This window comes from Carassius auratus, unplaced genomic scaffold (genome assembly GCF_003368295.1).
Source record: "Carassius auratus strain Wakin unplaced genomic scaffold, ASM336829v1 scaf_tig00216558, whole genome shotgun sequence".
Taxonomy (NCBI): domain Eukaryota; kingdom Metazoa; phylum Chordata; class Actinopteri; order Cypriniformes; family Cyprinidae; genus Carassius; species Carassius auratus.
Window position 1 is genome coordinate 266,021 of NW_020528631.1, and position 21,343 is coordinate 287,363.

General features: G+C 38.6%; 1 protein-coding gene across 3 annotated transcripts; it reads right to left on the reverse strand.

Annotated features, from left to right (window-relative positions):
* Positions 1–26: 26 nt before the first annotated feature.
* Positions 27–19,821, reverse strand: LOC113098428 (receptor-type tyrosine-protein phosphatase epsilon). 3 transcript variants are annotated; one of them, XM_026263495.1, is made up of 21 exons: positions 19,705–19,821; positions 8,779–8,956; positions 7,837–7,908; positions 7,430–7,526; positions 5,813–5,886; positions 5,538–5,671; positions 5,325–5,415; positions 5,075–5,151; positions 4,835–4,871; positions 4,621–4,718; positions 4,340–4,459; positions 3,963–4,126; positions 3,054–3,189; positions 2,818–2,967; positions 2,586–2,679; positions 2,356–2,432; positions 1,969–2,103; positions 1,739–1,864; positions 1,497–1,648; positions 1,224–1,359; positions 27–1,055 (listed from the first exon to the last, which is right to left on the reverse strand). In XM_026263495.1, exons 3-21 carry the CDS (start codon positions 7,904–7,906, stop codon positions 981–983), a joined length of 2,043 nt encoding a protein of 680 aa, XP_026119280.1. In that variant the 5' UTR covers positions 7,907–7,908; positions 8,779–8,956; positions 19,705–19,821; the 3' UTR covers positions 27–980. The 3 variants fall into 3 exon arrangements, with proteins under 3 accessions (XP_026119280.1, XP_026119279.1, XP_026119282.1); XM_026263494.1 differs by having other exon boundaries at positions 8,779–8,972; XM_026263497.1 differs by lacking the exons at positions 7,430–7,526; positions 7,837–7,908; positions 8,779–8,956; positions 19,705–19,821 and adding an exon at positions 5,962–6,084.
* Positions 19,822–21,343: the final 1,522 nt, after the last annotated feature.

Here is a 21,343-nt window from a genome sequence, read left to right on the forward strand (position 1 = left end):
AAATAATTTACACGCACACACCCAGGCACAAGTATTGAAACATTTATTGCAGAAAACGGTGTTATTCAGTATTAAGGCATGTCTTTCCTCATTTTCTCATTTCTCACCCTGTCACTGTAGGGACAGCAAAGATGAGTTATTTTTTCTTTCTACCTGACCTTGTTCAAACAAGCTGACAAAATCACACAAGGGAAAACTGAAAGAAAACTATTCCGTTGTTGTTTCACAGATGTCACTAAACCCGTTTATGGTTTTATTCCTCAACCTTATATCATTGTGGATTTATTACTTCCTTTGAATTTTTTAATGCTTTAATCGATATATGTATCTCTGTCACAGTTTTAACCTCTTGAGTATTTTATTGGCTTGGAAAGTCATAGGAATAAACAGCATTATCATCACAGAATCTTTAAAGACTGCTAAAAGTTCATAAAGTGGTTGGATCTCAGTCAGGTTGTGAAGGTGACATTGAGGTGAAGAGCAAGTATAGCATAAGTGAATTATCAGGGCTGATGCAAATTAGAGTCTGGCCAAGAATTGCCATACAATTCAAATTTGAAAGTTACTTAATTCGTTTTAGTACACTGGTACACACAAATAACCATGCAGAATTTTTCTGGGAAGCAAGCTGGAGGATAAATAGAAGGAATGAATACTGAAAATGGAATGCTCTACAATTTTGTGGACACAATTTTTAAAGAAAAAATTATTTTGTAGAAAACAAAATTTGTCAATGTACAAATTAAATAGTATGGTCATATTTAAAAGGAAAAAATCATACTGAACACTTAATCAAATGTAACAAAAACTGAATTAAAAAAAGACTTGACGTGGTTAAGCCACTGGAGTCTGGTTATTTCCAAAATATTATCGTACTGCATATAACAAGGATAGGAAAATGTCAAGTGCATGGAGGTCACTAAGCCACAGTAAAATTCTTCAGTTTAAATATAATATAAATGTGTGTTGGTAAGCTGCACTCATTTGAAATTAGCATAGTCAGAGTAGATGTCAACAAAATCTTGCACAACTCTGTAGCAGAAGTCATATTGTTCCTGAAAAGACAAATGATACGTTACATCATAATTCACACAACGACAGTCAAAAACCAAAATAACTACTCATTCTATATGATTTTATTATTACTGCTATTTTCCATATTATAATAAAATAGTGAAGCCATCAGATCTATATGAACTATGCATAGTGTTTCACATTCTTACCACAGTTTGGACCATATGTGGTCTCTGAGTGCGTAAACTCTTCACGGTCTGGAATACGTCCAGTAACCCCTCGGCTTTCACCCGCTCTAAGATGTTACTGAGGGCAATGAAGGTTCCAGTCCGACCGGCACCAGCACTGATGTCACCCCGCCCCCCCAAAAAACATACTTTTTACAAACTTTATATATATAAAAATTTTTTTTTTTCGTTGAACAGTATGACAGACTAAGTGTGTGTGTGTAAGTGTGGGAGCAATAAAGAGTGTATGTGTACCTGCAATGCACCACTATTGGGTTGTTTCCAGATTGTTGCTGTTGTTTCTGCACTGCAGCAATAATGTCAATCATTCCCTTTCCGTCTGATGGGATTCCAATCTCTGGCCAACCGTGGAAGTGGAACTGTCTGACTAGACGGGTCTGTTTTTCCTGCAAACAGCCCAATTTCGCATCAATGTGAGCAAAATAAAGGATAAAGCTCCTAAGTGGAGCGTTTGATGGACTCTACGTTTAACTCACTGATGCATAAGACAGCAGCATGTCTCGAATGCTGAAAGTCTCACAAAGTGTTTCTCTCTTCAGCTCCAGTACATACTCTCCGAATGAAACACTTCCCTCTCCTGGCCAGTAACGTACACACTTCTCCTAAAGTGAGAATTATTTGAAAGGAACGAGTGGTGAATTCTTCAGACAGAGAAATTTTCTTTATGTTGATTAATGCATAAATATTAAAAATTATTACAGTGTACCTGTTCTCTCTCTTTCAGCTCAGTAAGCATGACAATAGAGTGGCACTTCCACTCCCATACCATGCGCCAGAAGTCCTGCACAGTGTGAGCCAAAGGTGCCTGAGTTGCTATGAAGTAATCCTTCTGCCTATAACCCTGCAAAGGTAAACCATAGTAGTATGAGTGCATTTCCCAATGTTCTGTTTAATTAGCAATAAATATATAAAAATACATATGCAAAACAAGTACTGAACAAATAGCATGTTCTTTATAGTTTTTATCCTAGGCATTTGGTCTTATAATAATATAAAACTTATACTAATGTGTAAATATAACCAATAGTAATACTATTTTATTGTTTTTGTTATTATAGGCAATATGTAAAAAAATTATGAAACATATACTTACATCTAAAAAAGATGCATTAATGTAGTCTGTGAATTCTTGCCCTCTTTTCATTGATAATATTACCCTGTTGAAGTCATCTGGTAATAAGACAGGTTAATGATTACAGAAAGAAAGAAAGAAAGAAAGAAAGAAAGAAAGAAAGAAAGAAAGAAAGAAAGAAAGAAAGAAAGAAAGAAAGAAAGAAAGAAAGAGATTAATCTTTTTAGAAAAATATATATCTCTCTTCTCACATGGGATGATCTGCAGTACTCGGTTCTTTCTCATGTTGGCAGGCAGATTTCCGGTTCTCATGTTCTCTTTCATTATGCGGACATTAGTCAGTTTCTGAGGAGAGTCCAAACAAAACAATGTGTTAAAAAGAACACTTCATTTTTGTCATTGTATGTTCATAGTAAATCATGAGATAATTCCATACTATTGCTCAGCAAATCCTATGATAAGTGTAACTGATGTGGATCTTACTCTGAACTCTTCCTCCAGACCCACTCGGTCCATTTGTGTGTGTGTGTTGTGGAGTTTGTGGAGGTGGCCTTCTAAAGAAGCAATGTCTAACTCTGTGTCACCATACAGGTAATGCTCCAAAAGTGCCTGGTAAATGAACGAATACTGCATCTGGGAGCGAAAGAGAGGAATATCAGTGGCTAGTCACTGCTCAAATGAGTCAAAACACAGCAGAGGGACTGCAGAAATTGCTTTACATCTGTTTGAATGAGCTGACAGCGCTGCTTTCTTATTTTGGACACAAAGCCGGACACGTCGACTCTCGCTTCAGCATGCATCATATCCATCATTGCGTCAATCACAATGAACGTCCCAGTCCTGCCGACCCCAGCGCTATACAGAGAGAAAATGAAACGTGAAGTAGGGCATGAAATGAGGGATAATGAGATAATGTAGTAAAACGTGCAGGGTTTTTCCATTTGAATTACTATTTTGGGTTAGATAATTATCTCAGTTCAATTAAACATGGGATCAATTTTATATTAACATTCATAATGCTGTGAACATTGCAGGTTTTTGCTGTATATCATACCAGAAAAAGAGTTTGCCATTTCACTTCAATGAGACACTTTTCACACTTTAACAAGTAGAACATTCTGTGGTTCTGGCTGAGGTGTTAACAATCCCACATGAGGGGGCCGTTTAACAGCTGAGCCTTAAGACACCGTGTGTTGGTGGTTGTTTCTGCATACTTGACTGTTTTATAGTTGAAATGTTCACCATTTCAATTGCTTTGTCCAACAAGTAGCCCTTAACTCACAAGCATGCTCAAAGGCATCCCTATAGATTGAATTGACTGTTGTATATAGCACTTTTCTGTTATAAACATTCCTTTTCTAAGGGGTTATCACACCTAACTTGTTTTGGCTTTGAAACATGTGAGACAGAGGCAATGGAATGGGAAAAACAAAAGGTCTTTAAAGTTTAACTTTTAAATTACTTTTAACCTAACTACATCATGTGCGAGACACAAGACACAAGATGGTCAACTCATCCATCTACATAGAAAAACAGTGGAAAAGTAGTACAGGGAAATGGAAAATTCAATCTCTGTGAATAACCCTTTAGTCTGTAGGCAATATATGAAGAATTGGCAGCAGTCTTACCTACAGTGCACTATGATTGGTCCAGCGTGGGCAGGGTTCACAGTCTTGACTTTTTTGAGGAACTTAAGCATGCCAATAGGGGAGAGGGGTACGCCAAAATCAGGCCAACTGGTGAAATGCAGCTGAGTGACCAACCTTGGAGCTCTGCAGCCATCAGCAGCATGCTGCAAAATCATACCAGTTTGCATTCAAAACACGTAGAAATAGCACAGCAAATACTCAGTTTAATGGCCTGGCTGATTCCACAAGAGTGTAAAATATTCTTGGATGCTAAATTACAGACCAGTCAAGAGAATTAGTGTACTGGTATATCAGTATAGCTTACAGAGCATTTGTTTACTGATGCTGTAATGTTTCTAAGGGAAATGACCACTCACGTGCTGCACACAGAACTTCCTGATTGTGTAGTCCACCAACACTGTGACATCCTCCATTGCCACCCTCACACAGCCGTAGATCCAGCAGCCCTGCTCAGGCCAGTACTGATAGCACTTTTCCTGCATTTCACACACAGATATTTAACCAAATATTCGATTAATGCAATTTATTAGTAGTGTTTTGTTTCAATTTCTTTTTAATGTTCCTTTTTTCCAACTTGCTGCATGTTAAACACTTATCAACCTAGTCTCCGTTGTTACTTTGTGATGTCTCCTCTTACCTCTTTTCTCTCTCTTGTGTTGGTCAACATGACTATAGTGGCAGATTTGTGCTCCCAAACCATCCTCCAGAAATCTCCCACTGTCTCTGGTTTTGGGCCTGAAAAAACAAAATATTCAGAAACATTAAAAAAAAAATTGATACATGAAAGGTCCTTTCAAATGTTAGAATGTTTACTTATTATTAATGGAAAGAGGGAACATATTTGTGCATACCTTGAGCTGCAATAAATTTGTTTTTTTCTCTGTAGCCCTATAGAAAAGATTAATGAATCAATCCTGAGACTCAGGAAAGTAAAATGTACAATGTCAAGATATAAGGTATTATTTGCATTATGTAAGGTGATATATATAAGGTATTAAAGTCTTATAATAATATTTTACATAAAGTATTAGATCAGAGGAAGGGTTATTATTATTATTATTATTTTTCAAAAGCATGGAGAAAGTACTCACATCTATATAAGAGGCGTTTATGTAATCCGAGCCCATATATCCATCTATGTGTGAAAGCAGCACTCTTGAGTGGTCATCTGAGAAGGAAATAAAGAGATGCTTTTTGTTAAACTCTAGGGACCAACTTCCTCCATTCAAATCCTAACAGTCCCTATTACAAAATTATACCAAACCTCAATGACACAAAACTACCGCTGTCACATTGTTTGTAAAGTTTGTAAGTGCTCATGAAAGAGTGAGGAATGCTTACAGGGCAGAATATTGGGATATCTGTTCTTTTCTCTGTTCTCCTCTCTGCTCGCCTCTTCAAAGGTACCACAGCCAAAACCGCATGGCAAAGACTGTATAAGAGAAGCAGCAGAAGAAAGTAACAATACGTAAGTATAAGAATACTAAATTTAGTTAGTTAAGAGTTAAGGTGCATGTGGAGAATTATGAAGTTTTTGTGCGTCTAGGCTCTTACATTAAATTCCTCTCTGAACAGTTTGCCATCATCTGCCAAGCGTAGGCGAAACTCTTCCTCCAGGGAGTCCAGAGGAATGGGGAAATAACGCTTTGATGGAGAGGGTGATCTGGGGAGGAGCACCACCGTTTGTTCTGACAGAGAGGGAAGAAAAACACACAGACTGAAAGAGACGGTTGTCTATCTCTCAAGCAGATGCCCTCTAAAAGCTTTGTTCTAAAAATATAGGCTTAAAACAAAAATGACAGCAAAGAATCAGACAAATCAAAACTTACCTTGATCTTCCGAAAAGCCATTTGCCAACTTTTTGTCAACCGAGGTGACAAGATCCTTCCTTTGCTCTCTAAACCTGAGAGATTTTGAAGTTAGACATAAACAGAGAGATGAAACAAAAAGTACAAATTACAAGGTTCACAATACACACCAAAATCTAAAGTTCTTTCTCATGGGAGATTGTTTGGTGCTCTGATTCCTCAAAGCAGCTGAGAGAGAATGAGTCTGTGACACACACCATCACAACTGCTTTCACATTTCACTAGTCATGCAGCTGCTGCTTGAGCAACACAGCAGGGTCATAAACACACACACACACACGCACGCACATACGCATACACATACTCTTAAAGGTGAAGTGTGCTATTTTATTATGTTAAAAATGTTATTCTCTCTCAGTTGAAAAGGCAGCAACAACTATAAGCTATAAGTAGGCTGACTCCCTAAAAAATGGGTAAACACTGTGCCTCTAATGCTCTATCTTTCAAAACATTGCTTTGTTTGTTTGATCACAACCAGTGGTGTGAGATTGGAATAGGGCTCTCTGTTGTACCGACCAATGGTGGACAGCGGGAGTGTACAGAAACCTGATTTGAAAATGCTTAGACTAGTCTTACAAGTTAGTCATATAATTTGGCTTGTCATCCTTGAAGTCAGTTACATAAAAAAATGTAGACTGGTGTAATATCAATCCAAAAAATACACATCATTACGCCTTGGTAAATGCTAGTTGGGCAGACTAGTTCTTAAGTCTTAACATAGAAGCTAGGTTTAATGCGACTGGCCCCCGCAATTATGTTTGCAGTTATATTTGAATGCCCAGAAATGGCATACGTCATCTCTAGCAAATAATGTAATATAATATAAAATATAATGTATTACAAATGGCATGTTTGAGTATATCACATCCAGGAAATGGTACAAGATAAAAACTAACATGTACTGGACATTCATGTTTTTGGCAAAAATAATATAATAATGTAAATATTCCAGATGGAGGGTATTAAAGTATTTGCACTATCTTTGCAAATAGATTTCTTATTGTTGTGCTGCTTAATATTTGTGTGGTCTACATGACAGGATAGGTTTGAAACTATCCAGTACGGAGGTCATTGGCACTTTACATACAGCTCTAGAAGAACACTGGAGGGGACCAAGAGTTAGTTGTGCAGGTAAGAAACAATGAGGGGTGAGAGTTTTTGTTAGTACTTCAAACAAGTAGTAGAGGAGCCCTAGAGAAAATAAATCTATGAGCGGTATGATTATTATTTCATTTGTAACTGCTGAGCTGATGTTGTGAGAATGATTTAAGCTTTGCTCCACCACAGATATTTCTGGCTTAGACAAATGAATGCTTTTCATGTAAAGAGAGTGGGACGTTAGATGCCTACAGACAGATATTTGTACAGGCCTAGCTGCTCTAAAAGGTTTAATAAAGGAATGGAAGTACAGCAGTTGGCAACACTACAGGCCAGACTTATAAAAACCTAGAGCTGAGTACAGTGGGGGTCAAAAAAGGGCTGTTCACTCATATATATATTCCACTGTATCTCTGCATATAATGTATAAGGTGTTATTTGTTGCAGATAGAATGTTTTTGGGTATGAGTGTTTTCTTACCTCAGAATATAGGCGATGAGGAGAAGAAAGATGATGAGCAGGAGAGAGGTGACGAGACCTGAGGCTAAGACATGTGAGCCCTGAGGCTGTGGAGACTCTGAACAGAGAGAAAGACAATGGAAGTGAGCGAAGAAAGATTCTCCACAGGCTTGATGGAATCTGCAGGATTTGTTCAAGAAGGAAAAATTCTGCAAAATGAATTTAAACTGGATAACATGGCCATGGATCACAACTGCATAACAAGTTATATAAACTGGATATAACTTCACTCAATTTGGCAGATGCAAGCATTTTCACGTTCCAATTCCAGACATTCTTTGGAAATTTCTATGGGTACAGATTATGTGTCTGCCTGTTTATACAGTAAATCATTTTGAATGAAAAACAGATATCTGGAGATGATATACCTGTGGTCAGGTTTCCATGAGAGGAACTGTTTGAAATGAGAGCTGCTGAAACTAGAAACAGGACCATCATGGCTGCAGGTAAAAAGAGAAAACAACAGACAGACAGCTATTGGAGTTTCCAGATAATAGATTATATAACTGCAACACACTCAAATGAGCAAAAGATTCACAAAAGATTCAATTAACCTATATTAAAACCATCTATCTTTTTCGCATGCCATTAAGTAAAAATCTTCACTCTGCATGAACAAATCTAAAATTACTTTCAATTAACGGTCCAGAGAGTTACAGTCTCTGGAGATATGGTACCATCTACCGCGCACAACCAGCAGCAACTGAGAAAACTAGGACAAGACATTTTACCCCAAATATGGTCACGCTTTTATATCTAAAAATGTATTGTATGGAAATACATCTCAAAAATTATAATTTCTATGTGACATATAGTATATAATAAACTTATGATTAAATGCAGTGGGGTTCAAAAGACAACATGATTTGAAAATATTTGAAAAAATAAAAATAAAACAAAGTCACAATGTTTAATGAATAAGAAGCATTTCCGATTCTACTTTAATTCTAGGACAATAATCAAATTTATGGCATTGATCATTTGTATAGAGGGCTAGCTGTGGTCTTAAACGTTTGGACCCAAATATATATATTTTTTCCCTAAAAAATAATTTAAATAGAAATAAATGTGGTTTGATAAGACAACTTTTTATAGATGTCCAGTCTGTGAGAAATCACCCCACTCAGAAAATCTGTCACATGATTGATCCCCTGTGACTTTTTCAATGCCAACACAGAGAGATTTCACATATAAATCCTTTCAAAAGATGGAGCGGAAAATCTACCTGCCACTAAACATTTATGAACTCTGTCTATAGAGATTAGATAAGAAAACATGAAAGATTAATGCAGCCTTACAGGTATACTCACAAATGTGAAATATCTCACTCTGTGGCAACTTCTCAGTCCATAGCTTTCAAGAGAGGAGATATTAATTATGATTCTATTCCAGAAGGTCTCCAGGAGTCATGATATCTGTCAAGGCACTTCTGTCCTTCAATAATATATGAGTCCAGGTTTTTTCATTGTCCTCTCCTGGTGGGCTATCCTTAGATAGCCACTGCCTGGAAGGAACAAGGGATAAGGATACATTAGGAGAGTGAACTGTCTTTTTTTAAAAACCTCATAAAATGTGTAGAGAACAGGCAGTGCCAGAAGGGGTTGTGGAGAGAGAGAAGCAAAAAAATCCACTTTAAATCTCTTCATTAGAATTGTGCCTGGAGATTTGCCACCCAGAAATCAGTTTGAGAAGATCTACTCCTATTGAAAAACTCTGTCAATCTGTGTTCAAGAATGGCTAACCTTATCCATAGACCTTGTAGACTATTATTTATAGTCTGATATACCTATACTGCTTTTAACGAATGATGCTGAATTGCCATTTATCAATATAATTTAGATTGTATTATTTTGCAATTGTGTGTGTGTGTGTGTATATATATATTTTTATAAATATGAGATAAAGCCACCCATAAATATTGAGCAACAACCCTGTTCATAATATACTGTGTAAAACTAGGTCAGTCATTTTGGTCATCCCTGCGCCCTGACTGGATCACATGAAAGAAAATCAAATCAAGAACATTGTCAATCAAAACCAAGTGTCAGTTACTCAGGCAATAACAGCACTGAAAGCCAAACTTTATTTTTACGTTCATTTATTGTGAATAATGACAGTGTCTAGCCATATATTACATGCGTACATTAAGGTTAATTTACTATATATATGGTGTGATTTTAAATATTATCAAAATTCAAATCATATTTGAATTTAAAAGTCATAATTTCAGTTGGGGGGAAAGCTTTTGACTTCTCTCAACAAATATAATGCACATTTCTTCAAAGTGTAATAAAATAACGTGAATATCTCTGTAAAAAAAAGTGCATAATGTTCAAAATAAGCACCATATTTATAGTTTAATACAAAACCGAAACCAATCACAAAGACTAAGCTACCTTCTTAATTTAATAACATTGGATACAGGGGAATGGGAAAAAACCAAGAGCATTTTTGAAGCCAAAAATGGGTGGAGGCGGTTGTCGCCATTTTGGCAGCACATCACAGCGAGTCACTCCCGGATAATCGAAAATGGGCAAAAAGGCGGGAGCTGGTTGCTAAAGCCATGCCCACCTAGCTCAGTAAAAGCCAGCAAACAACATGGAGACAACACGACTGTGCAAGCTGGTTTTGTCCCAGGCCGTTATCTAATACATTATTTGTATACACCAAAAAATGCAAAAAATTTATTTCTATAATGAAGCGTGGATGAGGCTTGAAAATAATGTTCTAATGCACTGCAATCAGCGAGCGGAAATCGCTCGTAAAGTCAAGCTGAGGCGTGCATTAATTCTTTTTAACTCTGACATGCTCATGGTCATCTGACCAAATTTCTATGAAGCTCCGCCCCTCCTCACTACTCCAAGTTTGTCCACGACAGTGATCCTCAAATCTGGCTCGCGAGATCCACTTTCCTGCGAAGTTTAGCTCTAACCCTAATCAAACATGCATGAGTTTGCTAATCAGTGTCTTCAGGATCATTAGAAAATCACAGGCAGGTGTGTTTAATTGGAGTCGGAGCTAAACTCTGCAGGAAACTGGATCTTGCGAGCCAGATTTGAGGATCACTGGTCCACGAGCTGCCATGCTAAAGTGCAAATTGTCAACAAACACTTCCTCATCACATAATGCACAACGCAGCTGACTACGGCAGCTGGTTTAGTCCAAAAATGATCAGTACTTTTTGCAGCTGGGTCTGTTCAAGGTCGGATCACATTCTCACCACAAACGAACCGCTCCAGAGTTCGTTTGAAAGCGTACCGAGACCACCTCTTCAAGCAGGTCTCTGTACACTTGTTTGGTCCGCTTTTGGTGCGCACCTGAGTGCGATTGCTGCTTTCTCACCTGCCGAAACGAACCGCACCAAAGGGGGAAACAAACTCTGGTACGATTCAACTGAACTAAATGAGGCAGGTGTGAAAGCACCCTAAGTCACTTCCCTATGGACTTCATGAGAGAGAGCAGGAGTTTGCCGCTTGGGAAAAACCGCCATCAATTCTTGAGTCATGTTTTTTTAAAAGTTGAGCTTACATAAATGTTTCATGGCTTTCTAAACATGCCACTCTTTTGTGCGAGACGCAAGTGCAATGCTGATTTAATGTCCCTCTAGAAAATGTGATAAATATGCGTTCTGTGTGAACGTCTTGGTTTCATTTTTGATGTAAACAACATCTCCACACTGATGCTCTCGATTCCCGCAATATATTGAATGAACAACGTGGTAGCGTCGCATCTAGTGGGTTCAACTGGAAGGCTAACAAAAGCATTAAAATTAAATGACACGTACATTCGTGCACCACTAATGGCTGACGCAGACCTAGAAATCGAATGCAAAAATGTTTGGATTTTATTTATTTTTTTGCAATTATAAAACGTGTGGATTTTCAACAAATTCAACAAGTATTCGAAATCCAATTTATTTGAATTTTTTTGACTGTAACCAGCCCTAATCTGGTTGCTGTCATGCTACTGTGCCGGAAGAAAGGTAACTGATGATGTTAGTTAGCAACAGGAACTGCCTCGTATGGTCCTTGAGAGAACTTCCTTCCTGCTCCAGCAGGAGGAATTTGGGGCGAAGGAAGGGATCCACAATGGAAATAAAAAAATGGAAAGCAAAAACAGAAAACAAATGGAGGGGAGACACACAATTTAAACTGTTTTGGTCGGGTATTCTGTCACACTACTGTGCCGGAAGGAACATGTCGAGAATAATCAAGAGAATCTTTATTAATCCTCCATGGGACAGATGGTAAGTTGCGACCTGTTTCTCACCAGAGTTCACTCCACAAAAGGTGGCAAATTCCTCCCGAAGACCATCTTCAGACGACAACGCTCTGCACTTGGCATTCAGGCTAGCATTATAGAAAGTGCAGAGCGTGTCGTCCAGGTAGCTGGCGATTTTAGCTAGCAACAGGAACTGCCTTGTATGGACCTTGAGAGAACTTCCTTCCTGCAACAGCAAGAGGAAGAGGAATTCGGGGCGAATGAAGGGATCCATGAAAGGAAAACAAACGGAGGGCAGACATACAATTTTAACTTTTTTGGTCGGGTCTTCTGTCACGCTACTGTGCGGAAAGGAACACGGAGTCGAGAATAATCCAGAGAATCTTTATTAATCCAACACGGGTAATTCCAACATGGAACACAGAAGGAAGACACACATACCGACTTGTAGACACGACAAAAACAGACTAGGACCTTACATAAGATAATTAGAGAAACACAGATGAGAGGAATGACTAAATTAATGGGGACATGGAACACATGGGGAAGAAACTAGACACACTTGGAATCAAATTAACCAACCATGGAAGACAGAAACTGGGTCACAGGGGCAAAAACACACATAATGAGTCCAGGGGTGTGACAGTTACAGTCAATTTTATCCATTAAGGTGACTTTTATTCATTTCTGGATGGCCATAAATTCTCATTTAACAAAAGCAAATGTAAAGTCACCTGGCAAACTTATTTGAGACATTCAACTATTCTTTATTTTTTCATGGTCTTCATATAAGAGTCACGGGTGCGTACTGGACAGAGGACTCAGATGCAGAGTAAAGAAAAAGGAGAATCTTTATTCTCGCCACAAAACATTAAATAACATAAACAATAATTAAAAGCTCTGGCGCACACAGAGATCTCCGAGCTGGCCGGCACACTGCGGACCACTCGCGCTGCCGGATCTCCGAATTACGGATCCTTTGACACAAGAACAGAAGGTGAGACTGATACTGAGAATGATGCAAAACATGGGCAAAGACAAAACAATCTACTCACGACCACAGACAGAAAAGCAGAGACATATAAGGGAGTGGGGGAACAAGCGACAGGTGGGGAAGAATCAGCTCGTGATCTGCACAACCCCGCCATGATCAGCACTGATTGCCCAGACCACGAGCTACTGAACACAGACATCCCAAGTCTCCCGGAAGTTCCGGGAGTCTCCAGCATATTGAAAGCGGCTCCCTGAGACCCGCAAATTAGTTAAAATCTCCCAGAATCTAGACAGAGTGAGCAAAAGCGCGCATGCGAAACAGATACTGTGTTTCAAACCGTGTAGCGCATGCAAGGCAGAGAGGGAGAGGGAGCGAGAGACCTTGCGTGTGTGTGCTAATGTGCGTGTGTGCGAAGCGCATGTCAGACAGAGAGAATCCTGATTTGCCTGTTTCTGCAAATCAACCAATCAATTGTCAGTGTGGGCGGGCTTTTATCGCTTCTCCCATACAAAATTAATCAGTTATGTCTATCTAGAAACAATGAACTTTTGCTGTTCCAAAACTGTCTCATAAAGGTTGAGAATGCCCAGGCTAAAAAACTGTATAAACATTTAATAACACTTCAGATATGCTGAGTCCCTTTTATTTGGTTTGTTTCATTTTATTTATTTTGTTTTAGCTTATTTATACTCTTCGGGATACCTCCCTGAAATTACTTTTTGCAGGTTGGGATGTCTGTGAACAGACAGGACAACACAGACCACAGGGGAAGCTAAGACGGCACCCTGCACCGTGACAATAAGAGCTTACTGTGGACTGGATTGCACTGCTCAGTCAACAAAGAGGCTTCCATAACTGTGGCAATCTGGAAGCTGTTGTTAATATGAGTCCATGGCCTTCATGACAAATTCTCATTAAAAAATCATGCAGGCAACACCAATTGAAACAGTCACCTGAAAGATGAAACAACATTCTGACACCACAAGGAACAAGCAGCATCTCAAGCAGTAAAACCTGATCTAACTGTCAACACATGCTGTGACCTTGAGAAATGTATGTTGCTGCACTCTGCAGATCTTTCATATGGAAATTGAATGCATATTGTTGGTGCTTATAGTTTGAATAAAGAACAATGTGAGAGAGCACCACTGAATAAAGTGCCTGTTACATTAATATAATCCAGCCTTTGCTTTTCTTTGTTAGCATTATGTATGTATGCGTGTATGTATTTTACATACATCTCAGACACACATTTTGCCAATCATTCATAGAAGAAAGCAGAACACACTTTTCTGTCTCTAAGAGACGCAATTAGCTCCTCCTTTATTCACTAACCAGAACTTTTGAGTACAAAACAGGAAGAGATTTTAGCTTTCAAATCCAATAAACTTCCAGTATTAATGGGGGGCTTTAAATCTATATTCAGGATGTAGCCTCCCATTACTCCCTTTAACTGATTGTTGCTTAAAATCCATTAAGGCTACATTTACACGACAACAATGTAGTCAAAAACTGAAAAGTTTTTCCCTTGCGTTTCTAAAAGGTTTCACGTATGTACGACAAAGATTTCAAAACGATTCATATTTACACATATTCGTGAAAACATCTAAAATGCTATATGACCTATATCAGGCCTGTAGTTGGCGCTGTCACCTTGTTAGTAAACAGTACCTGTAGGGAAGTGACGATTATGTGTTGTATATAATGCGTCTCCACTGTTGAGCAGCAACAACAGTACCGTATACTTTGCCATTGTTGTGTATGTTTGTTCACGCTTGCCTTTAGAATCAACAGGTAGTGCAAATGTCGGAAACAATAACTGTGGCGTTTTCAACTTGCACTTTAAAACCTGTGATAGGTAAAAATAGATAGCCTGAATGCACTGTAAGTCGCTTTGGACAAAAGCGTCTGCTAAATGCATTAATTTCATTTTATTTTATTTTATTTTAATTTGAAAATATGGGTTTTCAAACCCCAAAACACAGTTGTCGTATAAACAAACAGGCCAAAATCATAAAAAAGTTTCCTATTTTTGGCTGAAAACGTTGTGTAAATGGTCACTGAGATGTTCTGCTTTTCAAGACATTACAAAATAACATCATATTCGAATAGTGTTACAATATTCCAAAACTACAGCCAGAACCTTTTAGTGTGTAATTTGTCACTAGTGCATTCAGAGCACATCCTGGAAATCAGTGTGTTCGTTTTTATTCATAATTATGAATTGTTATATTCAGCAGTTGTACAGTCATGAACAGTGGATTGACATTATTGTATGTCCAAGTAACCATGTAGGAAACAGACTGGATGGAGGTGGTAGCTGCGCATGGAGAGATGCTGACCAGCACACAGAAGGCTGACTCAGCACTATAACTGACCTCTATGCAAGAACGTGACTACCACTGTTTATTTTTCAAGTTCGAGAGATGCATTTAATGCAGAACAATTGCAAATGCATAGTAAAAAGCCTCTTGCACAAGCTATGAGAGATTCTACTTTCTATTAATTTTTTATGTGCATTATCAGTCTGTGACTTATAGCCTATAAATGATATCTAAGGTTCACTTAACCTTCACAAATGTGGTTTACCACATCAGTAATGGATAACTCCTGAACCGATATAGACCGAAAATCCATAATATTAGCTGATTCTCTAGAAGCAAAATGATTTGTAACAACTTCGTATTACTCACATGCAACCAAATGTCCTATAATTAGATTAAATCGATGAGAGACCTGAAACATAATCAGTTTAGTGGAAAAGGTCAGAGGCATTTGTTTCTTGTGAAATATCTACAACCTGAGTTCACATTATGGAACGAGAACTGATAATGAATTAGAGTCCATTAAGTATTTTAAATCTGCCATTTCATTTATACTGACCTCTTGGCCTTGTCAGTTACTAGTCTCTTAAAACCAAAGTGTTTACCAACATCTTACATTTTTAGATTAGAGTGCTGTGCACAAGTAATTATGAAATTAATCTGCATTTAAGTGCATGTTGCTTTAATCCTGTCGGCTGTGCTCTCACTCTCTCTCTCTCTCTCTCTCTCTCTCTACCGGAAACAAGGTCACATCACACCATTGTTATACATAATACATAAACTTCAAAAAAATGCTTTTGTGAGATATGCTATTCTAAACATTTATTTATTGCAATATTAGGATTCAATTACACAGTATGCTTTCTATGGAATGCTTAATCTTAAAACCACTTTGCTCTAATCTTTGAGAGATAAAAAGGCTAAAAGCTGGAAAATATTCAAATGCAAGAGAGGGATCATGGAAAGTTTTGTGACTGAAGATGTTTGCAAAAATGGTTACCAATTAATAATTTGGAAAACTATGTAGTGGATGTGCAGTTGAAAATAGCCTGTAGATCACAGTGGTTCTCAGCTGGTGGGTAGTGACCTGAAAATGGTTTGCAGGTCTATTTTGATAGGGTCTTGAATGTAAGTTATAAAATTTTACTTTTGAAAGTGAGGATGGAGAAATGTTGTTTATATCAAAGGGTGTTCTATTACAACTAATTGCGCTTTTGCTGAAGAGGCAGCCACCTACAACAACCACACAGAACTGCAGGAGTACACAGTAACTGCTTGGATCAAAAAGTGCACTGATGATATGACAGTCACCAAGACAATCACCACACTTGCAAACCAGAAGCCGTGGATGACAGCAGAGGTTCGTGGGCTGCTAAAGACCAGAGATGAAGCATTCAGATCAGAAGACAAAGCAGCCCTCAAAGCAGCAAGAGCCAATCTGTCATGTGGCATCAAAAATGCAAAACAGTCATATGCTCAAAATAAAAATCAATCACTTCACAGACAGCAGAGACACATGGAGCCTGTGGCAAGCCATTCAGACCATCACTGACTACAAGCCCTTGCCACAGGCCTGTGATGACGACACATCCCTCCCGGATACACTCAACCTCTATTATTCATGGTTTGACATGCAGCAAAACTGCCCACACCTCCCCAACGACCAGGTGCTCTGTCTGTCTCCAGCCGATGTAAGGAAGACTCTATCTAGGATTAACCCATGCAAGGCCGCGGGTCCCAACAACATACCTAGCCATGTACTGAAAGACTGTGCTGTACAGCTGACAGATGTCATAACAGATATCTTCAACAGCTCGTTGAGCCAGGCAGTCATCCCCGCATGTCTCAAATCCACAGCAATCATGACGATACCAAAGAAATCGCCTGTGTACTATCTAAACGACTACCGTCCCATAGCACTGACTCCAATCATGATGAAGTGCTTTGAGAGGTTAGTCATGCACAACATCAAAACCACCCTACCCAACACATTTGATCCACTCCAGTTTGAATACCGTCCAAACCGATCTACAGACGATGCAATTTCCTCCAGCCTCCACCTGGCTCTTACCCACCAAGAGAATAAAGACTCCTATGTTAGAATGCTGTTCATTGACTTCAGCTTATCATTTCATTATCACTTCAATTCCACAACAGCTCATTAATAAACTAAACTTGCTGGGCCCTAATGCCTCCCTTTGTAATTGGATCCTGGACTTTCTAATTGGAAGACCTCAGTCAGTCCATGTCGGCCACAACACCTCGAGCACTACCACACTGAGCACAGGTGCTCCACAAGGCTGTGTTCTCAGCCCGCTGCTCTTCAAGCTGCTGACCCACGACTGCACTGCCATGTTCATCAAGTTTGCGGATGACACAGCTGTGGTAGGTCTCATCAGCAACAGCGATGAAACGCACTACAGAGAGGAAGTGGCACAGCTGGCTGAATGGTGTGGCACTAACAACCTGTCCCTCAATGTGAGTAAGACAAGGGATGTTGTGATGGACTTTAGGAGAAACTCTGTTGACCTGACCATCGACAGCTTGACTGTGGAGAGAGTCAGCAGCACTAAATTCCTGGGGGTGCAAATCACAGAGGATCTCACCGGGACCACCAACACCATGTCACTCTCCAAGATGGCCAACAGCACCTACACTTTCTCTGCCAGCTGAAAAGAGCAAGTCTCCCTCCACCCATCCTCACCACATTCTACAGGGGCACCAAAGAAAGCGTGCTGACCAGAACTGTAGTGCAGCAGACCACAAGACCCTCCAGCGGACAGTGAGCACAGCTGCAAAAATCATCTGTGCTCCTCTCCCCTCCATCCTGGATATTTTCCTTACAGGATGCTCCAGCAAAGACAACAGTATCGTGAAGGAGCCGCCCCCCACCCATCCATCCCACAGTCTCTTCCAGCTACTACCATCAGGAAGGCTGTATCGGAGCATCAAAGCCCGCCCCACCAGACTGCTCAACAGCTTTTTCCCCCAGGCTGTGAGAGCCATGAACTCAAATCACCCCGCCCTCCTCTGAAACCCCACACAAACCCCCTACCTCCTGTAACATCTCACCTATTCCTCCCAACCCTCTCCTCTATGTGCACTAGACACTTTTCACACACATTGCTGTGTGTACATATTCCCAAAAAAGACTGTTTAGATGCTCATGCATTACAAATCATCTTGCACTGTTCCACAGCCAGCTGCTTGACTTACAATGTTTCTCTTTGCACATATTTATTTTAGTTAATGTATAGGTAAACATTTATATATAGTATATTTATAGTTAAAATCTGTCAGTAAGTTAGTTTGTGAATAGGTTTATACTGTTTTACATTGTTGTATGTCTGTATTTATGTAGCACCGCAGTCCTGTGAGACATGACATTTCGTTCCACTGTATGTCCACATATATAGCAGAATGACAATAAAGCTCAACTTGACTTGACTGTTTATAGTAATATCATTACATTTTAATGTTTATATTATGAATGTATTTTAGTTTGCTTTAGTATGTGTAGTCCAGTGGCTCACCACATTATGTATAATACTTAATCTGGGTGCTGAAGCAAACGTACAGTATAAATGATTACAGTATAAAAAGTCTAGTTGTATAGAGCTATTACTCTTGACCTTAGCCTTAATAACTACTTTTGAATGGAATTTGGTTGATTTTGTCATATAAAATAATATTTTGGACTTAAATAAAAACTTTTTAATTTACATGTTTCCACATCTAAACATATTTTACAGTGTCTCTAAAGCATTTGTGGAAAGAATGGAGATGAGTATACCAATTGCACTCTGTCTGACCCTCAGGGCAAAATCTATCGGCCTCTTTTTCCAAACGTCACATCCACACAAACAGACTCATGAGAATTACCTTATACAGCTTTTTATGTCCTATTAATATATGCATGAAAGAATAAGTGAGGAAGAGGTCAGTCAGCTGTTTTCATCCATATATCATTAGTATAAAAACAGTATGTTGAACCAATAATGCAGTAACAATTTTCTCATTCACTGTTTATCACATGTGCAGGAACATTAAATAATTACATTTAAAATTAAACATAGAATTTGTAAACTAATAATTTCCAGCATAAGAGTACTCACGTTTTGTGGTGCTCTTAAAAATATTGCTTTTATTTTCCATTTTGAAATATGAAAATCACGTAAGGATATCAACATTCTGTCATGTTACTTTCAGATTAATTTTGTAAATTTATAATTTTGTATTGTATATTTTAGTCACGTGTGTCTCCTAGAATACAGAAACCATTTAAGGTTAATATCTGTAAACGAGCTGCCTGGACAATATTTTTGAGCAACATAGGCGTGTGTAACATTTTTGGGTAACACAGGTGCGGTACGAGACTGAAAAAACATTGCTCCACGCTAAATGCTGTCTAGACTGGTAGCTCACTAGATTTTGAAACACAACCCACTGACGCGTGTTCCTTAAGAAAAAAATCTTGCAATTAATAAATCTAGAGTAATTGCATGCAGAGTAGCCTAACCATTTAGATAAAAAAGCAAAATGGTTTGATAAACACGTTAATTCGAGTAAACGACAAAATGGGCGATATTGAGAGAATGTATTATTTCGAATTCATCATCATCACGACCGTGATTGAGACCGTTAAAAAAAATCCTTTTAACAGAGCAACTGATAGATGCAATTGTAGCTAGTATTACCAGTGTGATGTCCCGGTCCATGTAAAGTGTCAGTAAAAATCCAGCGTTCAGTGCTGATGGGTGTTGAGGATGCTGTGCAGATAGTGGTCCCTCCTCCTCGAGCGCCGGTGCAGTGTGATGATGATGATGATGATGATGATGCGCCGTCAGTGCGTCACTCTCATTTGTGGTGAAAATATTTTCCCAACTCAGTCATCGGTCTACTACATGTAAAGGTAGCCTACTCTAGATATGGAACATTGCAAATAATGTGGATATTTTAGACGCTGGACAGACAGCGAAATATTTTATTGAAAAAAAGAAAGACATGAATGCATTTTAGATTTGTAAAAATATCATTTTTAAAACTGTAAAATATATTTTATGTAGAAATCAGAAAAAAAATAGACAAAATAGATAAAATAGTAATATTGTTTGCAGTTGGACAGTGGGTATATTTGGGGGAGGGGGGCGGGGGGGACTTGAAGGCTGCATCCTACATAGACAGTAAAAGAAATGGACACAGCGAACCCATTGGAACTCAATTGAGACAAGTGAAGCCCATTTTTAGCGTTTTTTAGCACTTCCGTTTCTGACGCGCAGACTCAAACGAAGCTTGACGACGTCAGCAACCTGTCTGACAGGTGTAAATCTTCTAAGTGGCTGTGCGCGTGCAAACTGCCATCGTTAATCTTGCAGAGACAGCGAGCTTGAGCGGGGAGTTTTTTGGCGTGAGTGAGCAGGAGTAAGTATTCTGATGAATTATTTGAACTGGTTCAAAAAGATCCGGTTACATCGAAACATTAGTTCGTGAAACGGATATCACTACACTGTTGTATTTTGAACTCTCTCTCTCTCACAACAGACACAGAAGAGAAGACAATGCTGAATAAAGTCGTAGTTTTCGCTATTTTTGGACCAAAATGTATTGCCTTGACAACCAATCATAACATTCCTTGCATTACCACAAGAGTAAACTACTATGCATGCATAGATATTATGCAAGTTGATATTCTGATCATATTTTTTTTTTCCTAGAACATTTTACCAATTCCATACGACATCAGTCTTAATGACTACTATTAATTTTGTATTTAATCATTTAGAATTTATATATTATTATTCATGAAGGCTGGAAGTGAAATTTTTTTTATATTTAGGTCTGCATAATTATTAAGCAGATTTTCTTTTAAAATCTCAAAATGGACTAAAAATGAACTCCCAAAACATGGACTCCCTCTGTATTTGTATTCTTTTTAAGTAATTAGTTGTTTAATTGTAGGCTATACATTTAGCCTTATTATCGTCCTGACCTACCCCTAACAATACACATACCTGTTGGTAACCCTGCTGAAATATTAACCTAATTTGTTTCAATATATTCTAGTTTATTCCGGTTAAAAATTCAGTTTTCTTGGAAAGAACGACTTATGTCTGAGCGAGACTTTAGTTAATTAGCCACTGTTACACCAAATTCTGTGATCTAGTAGGCACTGTAGCGAGGGAGTACATTGGATTAGCTCAATATAGCACCTACTTGTCATATAATTTGGTGGGTCACAGAATTCGGTACAATACTGGCCCTGCAGCAAACTCATTTAGCAGATCATAATATTGCTGATTTATACAGTCTGTCTAACAGACTTTTTGGTGAAGAAAG

Coding starts and splice junctions, on each gene's coding strand:
- LOC113098428 (XM_026263495.1), bottom strand. CDS start 7,906: ATGATGGTCCTGTTTCTAGTTTCAGCAGCTCTCATTTCAAACAGTTCC. Junction 5,672..5,812: donor TGGCTTTTCGGAAGATCAAG/GTAAGTTTTGAT, acceptor CCTCTCTGTCAG/AACAAACGGTGGTGCTCCTC. Junction 1,649..1,738: donor TGCTGCTGTCTTATGCATCA/GTGAGTTAAACG, acceptor GGCTGTTTGCAG/GAAAAACAGACCCGTCTAGT.